The 21,375-nt window shown below is 34.7% G+C and overlaps 1 protein-coding gene across 2 annotated transcripts in view; it reads right to left on the reverse strand.

Annotated features, from left to right (window-relative positions):
* Positions 1-1,111: 1,111 nt before the first annotated feature.
* LOC149792079 (uncharacterized) overlaps positions 1,112-21,375 on the reverse strand; it is a 33,335-nt gene continuing 13,071 nt past the window's right edge. The window contains exons 7-11 of one of the 2 annotated variants that reach the window (XM_089970590.1): positions 15,490-15,588; positions 14,038-14,076; positions 11,934-12,028; positions 11,217-11,295; positions 3,838-3,974 (exon numbers count right to left, since the gene is read on the reverse strand). In XM_089970590.1, coding sequence (XP_089826716.1) covers positions 11,245-11,295; positions 11,934-12,028; positions 14,038-14,076; positions 15,490-15,588 — 284 coding nt within the window. In that variant the 3' untranslated portion in view covers positions 3,838-3,974; positions 11,217-11,244. Of the gene's footprint in view, positions 3,975-11,216; positions 11,296-11,933; positions 12,029-14,037; positions 14,077-15,489; positions 15,589-21,375 lie in introns of both variants that reach the window. The other variant, XM_089970589.1, reaches the window with a different exon arrangement.

Raw genomic sequence — 21,375 nt, forward strand, 5'->3', positions numbered from 1 at the left:
ACACATATTATACTGGTCAGTCATGTAGCACAGCCACTTTCAATTCTTACACATATACTGGTCAGTCATGTAGCACAGCCACTTTCAATTCTTACACATATTATACTGGCCAATTATGTAGCACAGCCAGTTTAAATTCATACACATTATTATTCTAGTCAGAAAATTAGATACAGGTACACCTGTTTATTGTGACAGTATAGTGTTAATGTAAGTATCATAGTTATGGAATTATGCATGTAATGAAAATCAGAGATAAGTATCCAGTAATGTACCTGGAATTTGTGGAAAACACACTAATTGATGTAACACCAGGCCTAACAAATGTACCCAGTCAAGAGACATGTTCCTAGATAGATTATCTAAATCTATTGTCATGGGTTATGAAATTCTTTTAACTGCCAACTATTACATGTTAAATTTATAAATTCTGTTAATGAACACACACACACACACACACACACACACACACACACACACCAGAAACCATTATTGGACACTATTACATGTTAAATTTCTAAATTCTGTTAATGATTTAGTGATGTTCCTAACACACACACACACACACACCAGAAACCATTATTGGACACTATTACATGTTAAATTTTCTCAATTCTGTTAATGATTTAGTGATGTTCCTAAACACACACACACACACACACACACACCAGAAACCATTATTGGACACTATTACATGTTAAATTTACCAGATACTATTAATGATTAAAGTAATGTGCCTAACACACACACACACACACATCAGGTCTCCAGAAACCCTTATCAGACATTTCTGCTGTTAAAATTATTTTGACCAACTGTAATTACTCCAGCTGGACATTCATTTTGTTACAAATTCTTTTTCTTAAATTCAGCTTTACAGCTGTAAAATCAAATAATTTCAAACCTTTTACTGAACAAAACAAATGTGAAATGTCAAATATTTGTATGAGAGGTGTCAGTCCACATTGAGGGTTGGATATTGTTGCTTCCTAATTCAGGTTTTGCACTTAAGGTACGTACTGCACTGCATGCCAGTTATACTGCTATATATTGTTATAATTCTATGGTGTTAAACTGTGTGATAGAAAGAAATTGAAACCAACAATATGAGTAAAATTCAACCAACAATTTATTTATTCGAATACAGAGTGAAAATAAGACGAAGTATTATGAATTGAATTTCAATCTGAAATGTTTTATCACAAGTCCAGAAGTATAGAGTGTTCCAAATGAATTTCAATAGTCTTTAACAATTTTATATATCACACTGATGTAATCCAGAATGTCTTTGAATGATTCCTCACTAATTCCAAAGTAGTGGTTTAGTCCAAAAAGTCAGCGAGCACATTGTAATTCCAATGAATAATTATTAAATAATTCCTCTCAAAAATTATATCTGAATGTTACTATAAATAATTCTACATTCTGATCATAAAATTGGAATGGACAACGTTTGCCAAGCATCTTTATACTTCAAATTTTACTTGAACTGCAACATAATGGATTTTCTACAGAGAAACCCACTAAGTCATAAATAAAGTCAAATCTTAAACTTCAATTCAAGTGAACATCTTGTTTACTTCTTAGAAACATGACAAAAATCACATAGGCACAACCCACAATCATGAACACAAATTAGGTACACGTTATAGTAATACATAACAACATACTTCCATCAACAATGGAGATGAAGGTGTACATTGCCACACCTGACTGATCCCATTTTTACAGTACTGTGAGAGATGGATTCTTAACTTGTCATTTTTTATGCAAACAATATCTGACTCCAATGGATGCAATGATCTCATATTTCAAAATTTCCAGTCAAAATGTGAATGTTACACAGTTGTTTACGTATTTATTTTAGGAATTTGTTTTTCAATTTCATTATTGATTGAAATGATAGTAAGTATGTATGACTAATCAGCTGTTTGAAACTTGAATATGGTCATGCTAGCCCCCATTCATACTTCCACATATTTTGCATCCCCCCCCCATTATCCTATCCATCCCAAATATAAAGTGCCTGACAGCATATCAAAATGTTTCCAGATTTCAGATATAATAGTTATGATAATCAGTGAATATCCATACTTTTCAATGTTATCATGGATATATTTTTGGACTATTTATCTCATCATATATGCTGTGTGCATGTTGTAACAACTATTTAAGGAACTATTATGTGTTATAAAAACAATTGTCTTAAACTAAGTAACAGAAATGAGCGAAAACCAACAAGTTTTGTCAAATTCAACAAATAATTTATTTATCTAGAAAACAAAATGAAAATTTAGAAAGAACTTAAAATATTGTGAATTACATTTTTTTTTAAAAAGAGTCCAAAAAGTACTATCACTAGTCCAAATGCATAGAATATTCAAAATTAATTCCAATTTTGAATTAGCTAGTCCAAATGCATAGAATATTCAAAATTAATTCCAATTTTGAATTAGCTGATGTGCGAATAGCATTGAAGATATTTTATATGCTACAATTATAATCCGCAATGTCCTTAAACAAATTCACAATAATCGCAAAATAGTGACTTTGTCCAAAATTAATGAAAATCACTTTGTAATTCCAGTGAATGTTTAAAGTAAATAAATCCTCTTAAATATTAACTGAACGTAAGTAAAATGACTGACTCCCACTTTGGATGTTACTGTAGGAATGAGTAATTCTAATATAATCAACCTTAACATTTTCATTTTTTTTTAAATAACCATTTGCAGTACATTGAATAATTCACACACATACACACACAAATCATGTTTAGAAGTAACATATTAGGATGAAGAGAGTTTGCTTCAATTTCATACATTTGAAATGTTGCATATGAAATACTATTCCCTGGATCAGATTAAATTATTTCCTTACCGTACAGTTTCACACGCAACACAAATTATCAATTCATTATTTTTGTAGAGGACAAAACGCTGCCGTCCTTTGTTTGCTTCAAAATTAAAATTTAAAGAGCCAACGAGCTATTGACTTTTAGTGGAAGCAATAAGCATCCTTTCTTAATCCACAAATGAAAGTACCGACAAATATGTCAGTTTCTGCATGCCGACAAAAACTGCTTCCCACGGTAATACACGACTAATAATTATCCATTGTCACATAGTAGAGTGTATTGCCGAAGACGACAAGCTATAGCATGTGTGTTGCCAATATGACCTACTTTAGTGTTTGTTTTATACATGTATTATGGTCTTGCTACAAGACTAGAGGATAAATATCCCGTTTTATTATGTGACCGTTATAGATAATATGAAAAATCTTGATAATGCTTAAAAAAAAGTTCACTGTAAATAACCACTTATCGGTGCATCATGTATATTTTGCTAGGTTCATACTATAGAAACAATATACCAGTAATAATTAAAATTCTTTTCCTATTGGACTGTAGGTAAATGATGGAATCAAATTATTAGCTATATTTGCTCATATGTTTCAGGTGGTTTGCATACTATTGCCGTCGTTCAAGATTTGGGCCTAATTGTTCATGCCAAGCTTGTTTAAGGCAATCAGTTTCTGTCCAGCATCAGAAAATAGTTTCGTATTCCTTCTCCGTCTGTTTTTCAGGGTCAGCTACTGGTTTGGTATCATCTTCCACAAGCGTTTGCCGAAGACCGCATCGTTCTGTGATGGACGATATATTTGTGTACCCCGTTAACTGTGTTATGTTGCTGGACGCATAATGTAAACATTCATCATGGGCTCTTTGTGAAATTTTAGAGTTTGCCGCAGCTGGTCCTGGATTGGGTTCAGCCAGGACGGGTGACTCTGTAATTTCTGCGTATGCTGCATAAATGTTTGACATACGCTTCTCGTCACACGGGGTATTTGAAACTTGATTTGATTCATTACGGACGGCAGTACGGCAGCCTAAACGATCTGTCTCCATAACCTCTTGGTACATTCTGTTATCGAATATCATCTTGTTCAAAACTCGCCCCTTTGCTCTGCGCCTGCATAAAAATAAAATGAGAAAGTTGCATATTTGTAGTATAAACGAGTAGATGGATAACGGTACACCAAGTCATCCCTTTAACACATTTCTCGCACCTACCATTCCGTACGATGCTATTCATTACCCAAAAAATGCCATAAAGCAAACTTAAAGGTTACCGGCCACCTATATTGTACAAACGTGTGAGATTATTATAGTTATAAACAGAACGCATTGGTTATGCAAGCACACCATAAAAATGTTTAATTAGACTTAAAACTCCGCTTTGGTGGAACAAGATGGCCGCTATCGCTTAACCGGCTTGAAGCAGCTGTTCCGTTTTTTAGTGCCGTTTTCACGATATTTGTGCTTGTTGCCTGTTTTCAGTCCAAACCACACTTACACTGGAGCAAAGATCAGTCCATTTTTTCTGCCTATACCGCCCTCCTCCTAGTAGAAAAAACAAGCTGACTGACTCTTTCTTTTTGGAGAAGTTTCCGAATCTCCTGGACTATGGAAATTCGATAAGTGGCAACCTGATTATTCTTGGAGATTTCAACTTTCACTCTGACTGTCCCGGAAACCCAGATACATCAAAACTCATAGATTCCATTAATGTTTTTAACCTCAAACAATCAGTTAACCAACCCACCCATAAACATGGTCACATTTTAGACTGGATTCTTCATAGACCTGATGATAACATTATACGGTCCTCCCTGGTATCCCATGACCTTGCATCAGATCACCTCTGCATTATATGCCATCTTGACGTATCAGTCCCTAACCCTCCACCTTTATATGCTACTAAGAGGAATCTCGTATGATAAATAGAACCAAACTAATGCACGACATCCAAGCTAACCTAACAACTTGCTTACCTCCTACCGCAGAACAACTTGATAACTGCCTGCGTTCATTGCTTGACAAACATGCCCCAGCTACCAAGTGCAGAGTATCAATTCAAAAGTGTTCTCCATGGTATAGCAGTGTTAGGGACCAGCTTCGCACTGCTAAAAGAGACCGCAGTAAAGCTGAGAGGCTTTGGCTTTCCACCAGACTCACTATTCATAAGCAAATCTATGAAGCCGCTAAGAAGAATGTCACAAATATAGTCCATGCAGCGAAATCAGCCCACTATACTACTAAGATCATGGAAAGTTCCAGCTGCAAAGAGCTCTTTGAGATTACTAACAAGCTAATGTTAAGGAACAAATCTACACCACTTCCAACTACCTTCTCTCCAGTCGACCTTCCGGACATGTTGCAAATTTCTTCCATGACAAAGTACAAACCATTAGAGATAAGCTTGACACCACAGTTTCAATTGACTCGTCGTCACCATCCAGTTGGGATACAGAATTTGAGCGGCAACCATTAGCAGCATTTGAACCTGTCTCTATGGATTTCGTAGGTACAATCGTGATGAAGAGTGCACCAAAGTCATGTGAACTTAATCCAATTCCAACATCACTGCTGCTTGAGTGCTTAGATCCAGTATTGCCTTCACTAACTGATGTTATTAATACCTCTTTCTCATCCGGGGAATTCCCATTATTTTTCAAAACTGCCATTGTAAAGCCTCTGCTGAAGAAACCAACACTAGACCATAATGATTTAAAGAACTACCGCCCAGTTTCTAATCTCTCATTCATATCAACAATCTTAGAAAAGGTTGTCCTATTCCAGCTTGTATCATGTATCACATCTAAATTCAAACAGTCTTTTTAGCAATGTACAATCTGCATATCGCCCTTGCCACAGTACTGAAACTACTCTTCTAAAAGTAGTTAATGACATTCTCTCTGCCTTGGATAGCGGAAAGATTACAGTGCTCACCCTCCTTGATTTGTCTGCAGCATTTGACACAATAGACGATAATATATTACTTCACCGTCTCCAGCATGTATTTGGCATTCATGATACAGCCTTACTGTGGTTCAAGTCCTACTTGGTCAACAGGACACAATTGTATCTGCAAATGGAATACACTCCAGCCCAGTTGATCTATGTTGTGGTGTTCCACAGGGGTCTGTTATTGGACCTGTTCTCTTCATTCTGTACACTCAGTCGCTCTCAAGTGTCATAGATCATCATCCAGTGTCTCACCAAATGTACGCTGATGACACCCAAATATACAAATCTAGCCATCCAACTGAAGTTGATGCTACCATCCAAGGTGTAGAGAGATGCATTTCTAATGTGAAATCATGGATGACATGTAACAAGCTGCAGATGAATGATGATAAAACTGAGGCCATTCTGATCACAACACAAAGACTTTCTCATTCACATCCTTTACCTCAAACAATAAATATCAGCAACACCAACATTAAATTCACACAATCAGTACGAAACCTAGGTGTTACTCTGGACATTACTCTCACATTGCACCAACATATGTCATGAACATATGCAAGGCTGCATATCTTGAGCTGAGACTTATCAGCTCAGTTCGCAAATATCTTTCAGTTGATGCCACTAAAACACTTGTGTTTTCATTAGTACTTTCAAGACTGGACTATTGTAACTCAATTCTGTCTGGTTCATCTCAATATCTGCTCCAGAAACTTCAAAAAGTTCAAAACACAGCTTCTCGGATCATACTTAGAGTACCACGATCAGAGCACACCTCCCCGCAGTTCTGTACCCTACACTGGCTATCCATTCGATCCAGAATCAAACACAAAATTTGTTCTCTGTGCTACGTTTCACTGTCGGACTCTAGTCCAACATACCTATCTGACCTCACCCATGTGTGCACACCAGCAAGATACTTACGCTCCTCTTCTGACAATCGTATACTCATTATTCCAAGTATGAAAACAAAGTCATATGGACAGCGTTCTTTTGCATACCAGGGCCCAGCAACGTGGAATGAATTGCCCACTGAACTTAGACACAAAGACAGTGATCACATTCAAGAGGGCTCTCAAAACTCACTTATTTCGACTGCAAAAACAAAGTTAAAGACCTAATAATGTTTCCTACCTTAAATATTCTCAGCATGTTCTTTTTAATGTTTTCTAATTTCATGGTGTTTGTTTCTGTAATCATATCATTATGTGTTTTTTTATCTTATAGGTGTTGTCTAATGTTGTAAAGCGTTTAGAGCTTCTAAAGATTAGGCGCTATACAAAGTCCTCATTATTATTATTATTATTATAAAATGAAAACATTATTCGGCAATCTCCGTAAACAATCGGTAGTTTCCGCATGCCAAAACCGGAGATGACGTACATTTATCCCTTCTATTCAACCTATCCATTCAAGTGCTTAATTTCCCCACGTAATGTCTATGTGATATAGCGTACGATTGTGCTTTTGTACAGCAAATATGGTGCCCTGTGTTGCATACGGATGAAACCAAAAGAGTGATGATGGGAAAAAGCGTTCTTTCTTTTTTCGAAAAACCATGTTTACCAGAAAAAAGTATATTTAATCTGTGGGATCCAATAGGGGAGGGATGGGAAAGTTGTATCATTTATGCTGGATTATAGTAAATTTGGCCCAAAGACAATTCGGCCCAACTCGAAATACAATTCGGCCAAACTTAACATTAGTTTGTACGTTCTTTTTCTTCAACAAAAAAGTAGATGCTATGTAAGATAGGTTTTAAGGGGGAAAAAACTAAATTTAAACAAACTATTTTGATATTCTTTGAAAGAAAATAATCATACTTCGTAACGTATATATTTATGAGAGAAAACACAGACTGGAATATCTTACTTGTTCTAATTAAAATATTTATGTACATTTTTATGCTAACAAATATATGCATCTGCACATCGACATTCTCAATTTAAGTCTTCCGGTCAAATTATCGATAATCATTTATAAAACAAAAATACGAAACAGATAATATTCCACATAATACGTATACATTTTGCTAAGGGTAGTGTACATGAGATATTATAACAAATATACTTAATTTTAGGCTTTACGTTGTAACACAGCTGCATACAATACATACTAGATTACACATGAGAGAGAGAGAGAGAGAGAAAGAGAGAGAGAATAATGTTGAGCATTTTGTTAGTATTTAGTTGCTGCAATATGAAGCTCTAACCAGTTAATTTTATTGTTTGTTTTTAATTTTTAAGTTGTCTTAGTGTTTGCGCGCGTTAATTGAAAGCTTGTCATTACAGGCCAATATCGTTAATCATATTTGCTCCATTATTCCGTACAAATTAGAAAGGAAATAATTTTGTGTTTAATTTATGCCTCCCCCCCCCCCCCACGGTACAAAGAAATTGATAAACATACACTTGTTTGAAAATAAAATGAAAGAAATAAACCTTGCATTGTTATCCTATATCAATTCTTCTTTCATCATACGAAAATTATTTGTAAAAAAATATATATCCAAGAAATCCGTATATGTAGCGGATGCCGGCTTGCGTATGCATCCTTAGTGTAGTGTGTATCGCTTATGTCAAATAACAAAATCTATAAATAATCAAGCGGATTTCATTATTGTTATACGTGTTATCTGTCTTCTTATTTACATCACTGTAATTGTAACCAATTAGACCGCTCCGGTGGCCAAGTGGTTAGAGCGTCCGCCTCGGATGCGGGAGGTCGCGGGTTACAGCCACGGCCGAGTCATACAAAAGACTTATAAAAATGGTCCTAACATCTGCCTCACTTGGCGCTCGCTCAGCATTTAAGAGGTTAGTGTTAGGACTGGTCTGCCCGGTGTCAGAATAATGTGACTGGGTGTGGCATCATGCCCAAGTACAAGACATCACTATAAACTGACATACTTCAGACATTGTAGCGATATGACTGGAAAGTTGTTAAAAGCTACGGTAAAAATCCAAATCACACACACACACACACACACACACACACACACACACACTCACATACCATCTATGCAACGTTTTGTTGATTTTCATAAAACGTTTCGCTTCCAAATGTAACTTCCATATATTATATAAGCATATTCTCTGTGTGAAGATTCGATTAGAGACATAATCTTAATGCCACGTGTTTAGCTGTCTTCAGTATCCATACTATTTCGTTCTTGTTTATGGATTTCATGATGTTTTCAAAAACATCACATTAAAGAATAAAAAACCTCTTTAGTCCAAACTGATAACATATGAATTTTACTTCTGGACTTCTTTAGGACAATAACGTTTAGGTCTAAATATGCTCCAGACACTCCTTGCATTTGTACTTGTTTATCAACTGTGATACCATTCTCAACAAATTCATCATTCCGCGATAACTATACCTGACTCCTAATTTAAATAGCGTACCAATCTGTTTAGTATTTTTAGTAACTCCTTGTGGAATGATCTCACTTTTTCGGTGTTATACACATTTACAAATATATCAAATTCATCTTTAAAATAAAGTTTGTTCAGAACTCTAACAGACAGGGCACACATTAAACCAGTGGTCATATGGGTGGAGGGAATATTCAGAAGTTCTATATGTATATTCAGAAGGAACTTTAAGTTTGCTTTCGATGACGTCGAAGAAACACTTGTTATCTCGATTACGAAAACCAATACATGCATTCTTATTCTTCGTCTTCAGCCTTTGTGTAAATTAGATTAAGATCTGCCCAAAATAGATCTTTATTTATCAACGTGCACAGTGAAAAATTATGTTACGACCAAGAAGCATCTAGACTCCTCTCTTACTTCCCGTTTCAAGTAGTCTCTCTACGATTGTTGGTATTTTTCTCTGCTATTGATCTTCTAAAACGTAATGCTGTGTCAGAGTGCAAATTTCACTAACCTATATCTCCTGTCATTGTAGCTATAGTAACAACCAAATCAAGTTGCACCTCCATAAATCCCAAATCCCTCATCTATTTAGAAATGATCTTCTTTATGTAGGCTTCAACAGAGAAATGTTCATGTACATCCTGATTCTTACACTATTCAGTCTTTACTCTTTCACGGCAGGATTAAAAGCATCGTGCATTATGTGGTTCATAACATTGTTAAGGCTTTCTATATAAATTCTCTTAATTTTAGTTTTAGTCAGAAGATGGGTTAGTGGTCTTTGAAGACGTCTTCCTTCACGCTTTGCTATTGGTGAATCTGTGATTTCTATTTATGTTACAACTTATATTTAGACTAGCTATTGCCCGTCCCAATACGGAGTGATGATGTTTTCGTATAAATATTATATTTTTTTAAATAAAAATAATTAAAAAAAAGAGACCAGCGAGTTTAAAAGAAAGTTTCAAACTTTCGACCTCTTGTTTGGCAGCTAGGGCACAAAGACACTTGTGGGTGTTCTTTATCCAGCAATGTCTTTACCTCCAGACTCCAGATTCTAATAACTCCTTACCCTCATGAAAGTGTATCTTTTAGGTTTTCAATCGTGTAAAATATATTAAAATGTCTCATTTATCTCTTTTACAGCAGATTAATCTTTAAAAACAACATATATGAGACTCACAATAAATTACGTTATTAACTCGCAAACCTGCGTTCAACCAGATCTGGTTATCTGCATGATTAAGATAAACCATCTTTAATGGGAATCATGTGGTGTTTGTATGCGTAGCATGTAAGTTGATTGATGGGAGATCCTTTTTTTTTAACTCAATGTATATGTAAGTTGATTGATGGGTGAACCATTCTTTTAACTCAGTGTATATGTAAGTTGATTGATGGGTGAACCATTCTTTTAACTCAGTGTATATGTAAGTTGATTGATGGGAGATCCATTTTTTTTAACTCAATGTATATGTAAGTTGATTGATGGGAGATCCATTCTTTTAACTCAGTGTATGTGTAAGTTGACTGATGGGAGATCCATTCTTTTAACTCAATGTATATGTAAGTTTCTCTTATGGTCTTGCTTGATTGTCTTCCAGAGAACATTAATGTTCATAAAGAGGATATCACTTTTATATAAATTGTTTCTAAAATACGATTCCTTGTCTGTCATTATCAACTTTAAAGCCTATTTAAATGCGTTATTTTGTGGTAACACCAAAGGTCTCTGAAATAGTTTAATTTATTTATGAACAAAGTGAGATAATATTGTTACGTCCCTTTGTCTCATCTCTGTCTCTCTGCAGTCATTTTATAAAGTATGTATATGTGGATTGAAATCTATCTATCCATCCATCTATCTATCTATCTATCTATCTATCTATCTATATATATATATATATATATATATATATATATATATATATATATATATATATATATATATATATATATATATATATCTAGAGACACGAGCAGTCAGGAGCGCGGACTCAATAAAAAGAAAGACAAACCTGTAGATGACAACTGCTACGGCAGCGATCAGTATGATTGCAACAAAAGACCCAACCACTGCACCAATGATCTGACTGGCTGAAAGTGAGAAAATGAAACAAACTTATATTTTTACAATGCAGTTTCACTGACACGATTTATAGCTGTTTTGTAAGAGTTTTTATTTTACAGCAGTTACATTGAAAAACTCAAACAATCTTCAAGAAAAATATAAACCTTTGTCATTATATTAGCGTATAAAAAATTCATGGTACAAACGTCATATTCTTGCTAAATGTGTATCACAATATATCATTAAACTAGCATCATGATGCAATGAAAATCATGTCCAACGTACAGTTCTTTCTTTCTCTCTCTCTTTCTCTCTCTCTCTCTCTATCTATCTATCTATCTATCTATCTCTCTCTCTCTCTCTCTCTCTCTCTCTCTCTCTCTCTCTCTCTATATATATATATATATATATATATATATATATATATATATATATATATATATATATATATATATATATATCTTCATTAATTGAAAAGCATGTCTAACTTATACTAGTTTTTTTGAAAAGCAGGTCTAACTTGTAGTTACATATATTCCTAAATTATTCAAGGATGTCACATATCATCAAAGTATCTTTAAGTGATGATTGAAATTGTATATACAAGGAGCAAGACTAGAATCTAAAATAAACTATGCAATCAATCATATCGAAAGATTTTTACCGGAAATTTAGGTTTCATTGGACAAACAAAATATTTCATCGTCTCAGCGAATATTTCATCGCTTATTTTCTCATTCAGGTGCTCTTGAAATTTACCTATAAATCAAAAGTTATCAATAAATCCAAACATTCTTCTAACAATTATTCCCCTGCCATTGTTCATGAGCCTATCAACCATGAAATCCTGGGTGACTGAAATTTAATTCTCGTCCTTAGTCGGTATTCATTTTATTTCTTATCTTGATCGTCTATACAATCTTCTTGACAAGTAGATGACCATAGTAAGAGTACAGGTCAGGAAGGAATAGAGAAATACAGTATTGGTATCCAAAATATGAATTGCATTCGTTATGGGCAGCTGTCTCTACCCTTTTAAATAAATCTTGTTTATAACCTTGTCTTGAAAAAATTCTGCATCACAGATATGTACGTAGTTTGTGTGAGTTACAATGTTTTCACCATCGACTGTGAGCACCACTGGACTTGCATTTTCCATCCTAATTCGCAGAACACTAATCACTTTACACTCCACGATCAGCTGTGAAAAGCACGAATACAATCAACACCTCTGCAAATGATGGATCTGTAACATTTTTCTTATTCCTTAGTAACACCTTATACTTGACAAGGAGTCTACGATCTTGTTCCTGGGCAATACGTCTTTTTTTATTGGAGGTACAACGACGTCCATGATATATATATATATATATATATATATATATATATATATATATATATATATATATATATATATATATATATATATATATATATATATATCACTGCGTCACGCAATCAGTATGTTGTCCATACAACTAATTTTGCCCTTGTTTATATTTTGCATACAGTATATTGTTTTCACGATTCTAGTATGTAAGCCATACGATCCATTATTTTGTGTGTTACATTTCCAGTATGCTGTCCATGCGATTAATGTTGCCTTCTTTGTGTTTTGTGTACAGTAGTTTGCGAATCAGGCTTCTAGTATGTGAACCATACGATTAATTTGTTTAAGTACACTATATTCTATTCACGTTTCTATTACACTTTTGTGATGCGATTAATTTAATTTATTTACTTATTGGCAGGTTTTTAAAACTTAACAGAGCACAAAGTATATTTCAGTTTGTTTTTAGTGGAAAACTTAAAAATAATTGTTTCACAATTTATATAGAAAAATATTTTGGCGGAAGCAAAGTTCGAACTATCAAATTCGCTATATGTATGATAACGATTCAACTTACTGCGCCATAGCAGTCAGTTACTAACAATGTTCTTTGTATTCTATATTCTATATTAACGTACACAGTGACTCCTTGAGGTAATTTTATGTAAGCATATGATAAAGTGTCTCCATATTAAAAACTGTAATTTGTTGTTAGAATGATCATTATGTTTGTACTACATGCTCGGCGTTGATATTTACCACATTCAGAAATGAAAGCATGTATGATAAATAACGTAATAATTATCCGCTTAAACGATGATTCTACACACATATCACAATAAAGTCATAATTATCCGTTTAAAAGATGATTCTACACACATATCACAATAAAGTCATAATTATCCATTTAAACGATGATTCTATACACATATCACAATAAAATCATAATTATCCGTTTAAACGATGATTCTACACATATCACTGTCTAATGCAGAAAACAAATCTCTTTATCCATCAGACTTTGTAATTATGATCGAGATAGTTTTTCTTAAACTGAAGCGATACCAGAGCACTAATTCTTGTGTACTGTTTCAGTCATTAGATGGGGAACTGAAGGGGAAACGATGACTGGAGGAAGTAAACCGCATGAAGTCTCAGTCAGCAGTAACAGTAATTTCTATATGAGAGTTCAATAGCAGCCTTCAGAAATAAACTATGATAAACCCTTCAATTGTATATAATTTTTATAGGGCCATTATAACGGTGACGGATATACGGAACTGGACATTTTACGTGACGTAATCATACGGACTGGCATGGTTTGAGAGTATGTACCCTCTCTATTTAATATTCTAGACCACACACACACAAAAAAGAAACAAAAATGAGAAAGAATTTATTTGATAGAAAAGTAGAAGACATATCCCGAACAGCTTACCTCGGTCACTGGAACCAGTGTGCGAGACGCTCTTCTCACCTGCGGGTAAAATACATTTTTTGGTGAAATTTTGTACTGAATATACACTCTTTTGCCCACCAGCAAACACAATAAATAGACGCACAAAAATGCAAAATAAAATGATAGGTTATTGCCATCTTGTATGTGCCATGAAATATACTTATCAGTTTTGTTACATATGTATGTGCCATGAAATATACTTATCAGTTTTGTTACATATGAGCTATTCGTGTAACACACCAAGGGTTCAATGACAGAAGACGGTCAGTACACTAATGAACGACAAAATGCTCATTCTTGCTCTCTGTTTTTAACGAGTACTAGTTACAGTATAAAATTAAAGAGCAGTGATTTTAATAGTTGAGGACCGGTAACTCAGATATCGTTTGTGACATTATGTATACACGAAGTTTACATCACAATATTGGGTTCATCACGAATAGTATTACCAGTAAATAAACAGCGTCCATTCACTACATAAAAAAGATTTTGTTTACTAACTTTGGAGTTCATCTGTAGACAGAATGTGATACTGTTTGAAACCAACACATGTTCACGTTTGTTCCAATGATTCGGACCTCTGACCATTTTTACCGAGAATTGTTTGTGATTGTTGTAATGGTTGTTGTTGTAATGCGGTTTGACGCCATTTTTCAGCACAAGAGAGGCTATACATGGCGGCCAGTATTAATGGTGGAGGAAGAACCCGGGAAAACCCTGGAAAGAGCCACCGACCCACGAGAAGCTACCGGCAAGCTTTCTCACATATCCACATTAGCCGAGACCGAGATTCGAGCACACGCAGACAGAGGTGATATGACAGTGATCCGTAACTGTGAGCGCTTTAGACCACTCGGCCACTCGGGGCCCCATAATTGTTAGTGATCTTAACTTGCTTCAGTTGTTTTATTCTAGGTTAAGCATATTTATCCATAAAATCACCCGAATTGTTCAAATTTATATGCAGCTATATCTGAATCTCAATGTTTTGCATCCCACATCAAACTTTACACCTATAACTATGGGGTGAAAAAGTTATTTTGTTATTGTGACCTTAACATAACCCTCCAATCCCCACTTGATGGGGATCCATTTGTATCTACAAGCTGTCTGCACAGAATACAAGCTGTCTGCATAGAACACAACTAAAATCTTACATAAAATTACGGAATGCAAAAACATCAACCTTGTTTTGAGAAACTGACATTTGTTTCCAAAACCAGCAAGTCAGAATTGTTATCTCCATGCAGAGGGCACTGACGTTAACTGTGGTGCTGCTCTTCTTTATATGACACTAAAAAACATAGAATCAAAAGTGAGAATGAAATGGATAGACAAATAACCTGTTTGTAACTATCTACAATAGTAGACAATATGTACATGTAACACTTAACTGACATGGTGATAAACAGAAAAAACTCGACAGCTTACCTTGTATACATAAGTAACGGTGACTATGTTCGCAGTTATCTTTCCCCAGTTTCAAGTTTCCCTCATCAGTTTTCCATATAATGGGGCAGTTATTACCCTCTGGAAATCAGATAGTCAATAAACATGTCAGCAGACTTTTTGAGGTCTGTACAAGAATTCAGTATCTGCTAAGACAGAATGAATGCATTAATCAACTCCTATATGGTAATGAATTTCCATCATACTCTGTTACTTATATTATTAAAAATCGACAGCATTGGGGAAGATACTTTCTAGGCAAAAAAAAATATCGTTTAGCCAGAGTTCTTGGATCGATGGTACAGAGCTAATGTCGTTGTTCCGACACAAATGAGATCAGAGAAAAAGCGCCACATCTTTCTCGTCAATTTGATGATGTACAAGATAGCTGGATCTGTTTATACAATTAGCATTCTTGAAAAACATATTCATCTTGGTCTTTAAATCTAACAATTAAAGTAGTACAGTAAAACCACGTCAATCGACCACTCCGGTATTAAGACTACCCAGTTGCAGCGACCGAAAATCTAAAGAACTTATTTTGTCACCATTATTTGTTAGTTTTACAAACCCCGAACCAAGAACTCTCCTCTATTATGGATTACAACCAGTAATCGCACACCCATTCAAAGATGTCAGTGGATGTTCTGACTCCCAAAGGGTACCATTAAATAAATTCTATCAATCATAGTTGTCTTATCTCTAAAACACAGCGCCCTCTCTTGGAAGTGAAAATATGAAAGCGGTAATCAACTCATTTTAACAGTATAGTTTATGCTTCAGTAGTCATTATGCGTCTTCTAACATGGCGCTAATTTTAGTTATTAAATCTAAAACTCATCTAGTAAACAATCTAGCTATATATTGTCTATGAAACAGCAGATAGCAAGTGAATTGTGTGAAATTATGCATGTGTGACTTACAGGAGGCCGGTTTGTCAGTAACTCTTGGAAACAACTAATCTGTTTCTCTCGCTGTCAATATGCGTGGTTATATAATTGACATTCTCTCACTCTCCATTTACAGTATATACATAAACATATACCAATATATTTCTATCTATTATCGAGTATACATACAATCAAACATGCGTGTAAGTCGTTGAAATCTGAACCCTGATATCAATACCACGGATATACGACCACTTTTCTCAAGTCGCCTTAAGGGTCTTATTAAAATGGGTGAGCTGTTCTTATAAACTGTTGACTAGATTCAAATTAATGAGTGTATAACAAATCACCAGAACAGAAAGAACTGCGCCTATTCATTTCCATATCAAGTTATACAAAATCAAATTTATTTTATTTTACAATAGCCTCCATTACTAAGCAGTGATTTTGAGTATATATGAAATCGTTCACTCAGATTCTGGGTAAAAGTGACTAGGCAATCAACAGTACAGAATGCTTTTCTTATCAAAGATTTTATGAGCAAATCATGCTACAGCAAAAAAAATTTAGGATATTCATTGGTTATCAAATTTAAGGTTTTGCGAGGTTTTCAGTCTGAAAAGAGAATCCAAATGGATGACAAAATGGGGTTTTAGAATGGTTCACAGATCTGAAGGTGGCTGTAATTCCCCCCCCCCAAAAAAAAAATAAAATAAAATAAAGATGGAAGCTGTATCAGGTGTGTGGATTGCAACAACTTAGTTGCAACACTGTGATCGTCTTTATAACCGTCTTTATAACCGTCTGTATACTGAAACATGAAATTCATTGAAGACAGATAAATGATGGAGCATTTAGATAAGAAGTATGATCCACTAAGCAAGATGATCAAAATGGATGATCACTTGGATGGATTAAATTATGTATTTGATAAAGACAAATATTTGCATTGACTAAATAACTGCTCAGCTGGAAGATCTCATCAAATTTATCAGATTAATGTACAACAATTCGTCAAAAGACAGAAATATAATTTTAGATTCAAACCAGCACATGGTGACTCCGTATATGAATTAGCTGTTTCTGAATCAACCATTGGAAGGACAACATTTAAGATGGATCTGACATCATTTAGACGTCTCAAAGGCTTGAAAAGATTGGAAATCTTTGGGGAAAAGTACCAGTTGTAAATGGTGACTTGCTCACGTCTAAGAGTTCTTGACTCACAAAAGACGGACCTCGCGGAAGAACACAAATAACAGTATTTAATTTATATACTACGATCTTGAAGGCCAGTTTGCTTACACGAGCATTACTCAGTCATGCAAACAGGGTAAACACGACAAATGTTGACTAATATTTACTGAATGGAGAGAATGTTTAACCAAACAATCTACATATATATATTGCACAAGTAGGCTAAAAAGATTTCTCAACAGAAAGTAATGTTAGTCACCTGGACGAACTGCGAACAGTGGCAAGCAGACATTGTTGCCATGCATGAATATTAAATCTACAACGATGGATACAAATACATCTTGACTGTAGATTTTTTTAAAATACGCAACGGCTCAGACAGAACGGCTGATATAAAGACGACGCCACAGACATCTTCACGGAAAGAATGCCTAAAAAGATGTAATATGATCAGGGGAGTTCTTTTGAAACAAAATAGTAAAATATTGGTTGGAAAGTAAATAGAAAAGAGAAATGACTAACGCGACCACATCAGATGCATCTTTAAAGAGAGAACGCCTGAAAAGATTTAGCTGGATAAGGGAAAGAGGTTTACAAAAAAAAGATTTAAAGATTTGATGGAAAGTACGCAAATAATATACTTTGTATAATACTTGGACAGTATTGCAGAACAATGTATCAGAACTCTCGAAACTAGGTGCCCACGTTCAACACACAACATCAACTTGCAGTCTGTTACGACAGTACTAGAGAGTGTAATACAGCTAGCGGAGCTACTAATTATATATAGGACAGCAAGGTTACGACACAGATGAAAGCATGACGCAATTTCAGTAGTTCATCACAGAATTAATCGTGATATTCATTGGTGGTGGCGATATCTTTTTTGTTATCAACTGACCTTGTTATGAAAATGGCTAGTATAGTTGGAAACAACATTAATGTACAGAAATCCAATGACTCATTTCAACTAGGATTTAATACTAATGCAACCAAGACAGAGATTGTAAACAAACCTTAAAAGTACTTCTGAGGCTGTACAGGAAAAGAAACAGGACAAAGTGAGAAAAATTATATAGAGAAGGACTATGATTGTTATTTTTCGAAATACCTCTGGAGACGACTATGAGCGTAACATGGCTGTTATATTATCTAACTTTCAAAAGACATACGATACAATTTAGAAACAAAGAAATCAACAAACTAACAATATCAAAAGACCCACAGCCAACGAACATCAACAATAAAACAAACAATCTTTAATTTTATACTCATGGTTGTTTGAGCTTCTGCTTATTGCGTTTCAAATAGATTTGTTATCCTAACTCTTCTAGTTGCATTTTGTTTACACCTCTGATAAAAAAATACAAGTAAAAATCCTACCCATGCCCGGAAAAATAACAAACGTGTTCAGCGAGAAAAGACTAACATTTCTAGCACTACTTAATAACTAGGCTATCACCGTTTAGATAACTGCACTTAATGATGTTGTTTTACTGTTTTGGCTGAGGAAACAAATAATGGGCTATATATTTCAAGCATTTTTGATAATGTAAAAAATTATTAGCCTGGAAAAGGTGGCGCTGTGATAGAACGAGTATGCGGCGTATGATAAACAGCTCTTCGTACTGGTTTTTCTATAGAAAATATGACTGTTGATATTGTAATTGCAAATGCTGCAAAAGTTGTTACTGTCTAACACGATTTTCTTTAACACTTGTTTCAGCCTCTTACTGAACTAGGTGATGCACGATTTTCACTATGATTTTGGGTTGTTTTTAAATCAGCTGCATTGCCGTTCCTATCAGTGGATTTGATATAATAATATTCACCACTACAATCCCAAGGTCAAATAGATGAACATTTCCTTGCAAAGTTTACACGGTAGCCAGAGTGTATAAATGGTCTCTCCAATATGACGTGCGTGTCTTTCTTTTTCTTTGTAGGAAAAACATGTACGATATTTTAATCTTCAAAAATGATAGCACGATATATACGATTATCATTTTATTAGCTTTTTTGGTTCAAAACGGTGTCCATCTTCTACCGTCGTTTCTTGTTTACTTGAATAGCAAAGAAAACAAAAGTGGAACAAGAATTGGGATTTGTGGTAAACACAAGATATTCCTTTATCCTGTAACAGCAATTGAAACAATACATGAAAGTGAAGTGTAGAAAGGGGAACCAAACACATATATACAAAATGAAAGCAATAAGAGATGAACATTACTAACGTGACTGGAGAATAGAAGGGCACATTGAATGCTAAGAGGGTCAAAAAGACGTGTATAATATTTGTCATTGGTCAGGCTGTGAAAACTGTCAGGTCATTTTCAGAGGTTATAATCTGTGTCATCACTGATCTGCTAAATTCTTCCAATTGACAAGTTAGACATTTTACAAAAGGAATTGATAGATGGTTACTGGACAGCCAGTGGAATTAGATATTTTACTGGAATATTATCATTCAACCGTGGATTGCCTCGAGTCGTATTAGGTGCTAGTTTCGTAACATTTTTAACATTCAGACAAAATTACAACAGATGGAAAAGTGGAAAACATATTTTGTAGAAATGATTCACAATTAAAGGGAGTATAGGTAGTTGTTATGTTGATTCACTTGTGCCTTTAACGCTCGCTACATAAGTTGATTAGTGCCCATGATTTGCTCCATGATAAAGATTTTCAATTATTTAACCTTCACTAATTATCCTTTATTTCATCTCCAAACGGCACATTTGCAGTGTTTAACTTTTTTGGCCATTAACGATAAAGTAGGCTTATGGCGTAACTAGTAGCTTTATTAATTTGTCTGACTTTATGCATTCTTTTATTGAATTTAAACTTTTCTGCTTCTTGTCATTTAAATTAATCTACCCTTTTCATTAGTCCGGTACCTCTGTTTCACTTATTCGTTTTAGTGATCTGTGTTTTCATCTCTCTTGCTAAAATACATTTGTTTTCATCTGTCCTATTTTGACAGTAATCTCAGAATACATTTTGGAATCCACTTTTTATTTGTGGAATAACATTTTCAAGTATTAACTTTTATTCACATTCAGATGCATATATGTACATATATTCCAAATGTCAGCCTGAACGAAATGGAAGGTGGACAAGGCTAACGGAAGATAAAAGCAACGAGCTGAAACTGTGATTTCGCGAAGAACAAAGGATTCACGTAGAGTTGAACATAACACTGGACAACAAATTTTTACAAAAGTCATGTTACTGAAATAAAATTAGTCAATTCTTATCAATTTTTATGTGCTGAACACGAATATGACAGTCAAATTGCAAAATTGGCTCTAGTTTTTTTGTAATCTGCAAGAAATTAATGTTTACATAACGAAATGCATTCCAATAGTAAAAGGTCAACTGTAATAGCCTACCTATAAAAAATCAAGTCATTGACTACATCTTAGATTTCTTCGCCTGTCTCTTGTACAGCTGTTCGGGAGCATCTCTGAGGAGTGTCCAGCAGTAGTCAGCCAGCATTGTAGTGGACCATTTTCCCTGGTATCTTTGTTCCATTGTTGCGATATCTTGATGAAAACGTTCGCCGTGTTCATCACTAACAATACCACAGTTGCTAGGAAAGAAATCCAAATGGGAATGAAGGAAGTGAATCTTTAGAGACATATTGCAGCCAAGTTTCTTATACTTCATCAACATGTCTTCTACTAGTTCCTTATAGTTTTCTGCCCTAACATTTCCGAGGAAGTTTGTAGAAACTAGGCGAAAAGCATTCCATGCTTGTTTCGCGTCACCTTCCAGCAAG

This window comes from Sinohyriopsis cumingii, chromosome 9 (genome assembly GCF_028554795.1).
Source record: "Sinohyriopsis cumingii isolate HCF-2022 chromosome 9, ASM2855479v2, whole genome shotgun sequence".
NCBI lineage: Eukaryota > Metazoa > Mollusca > Bivalvia > Unionida > Unionidae > Sinohyriopsis > Sinohyriopsis cumingii.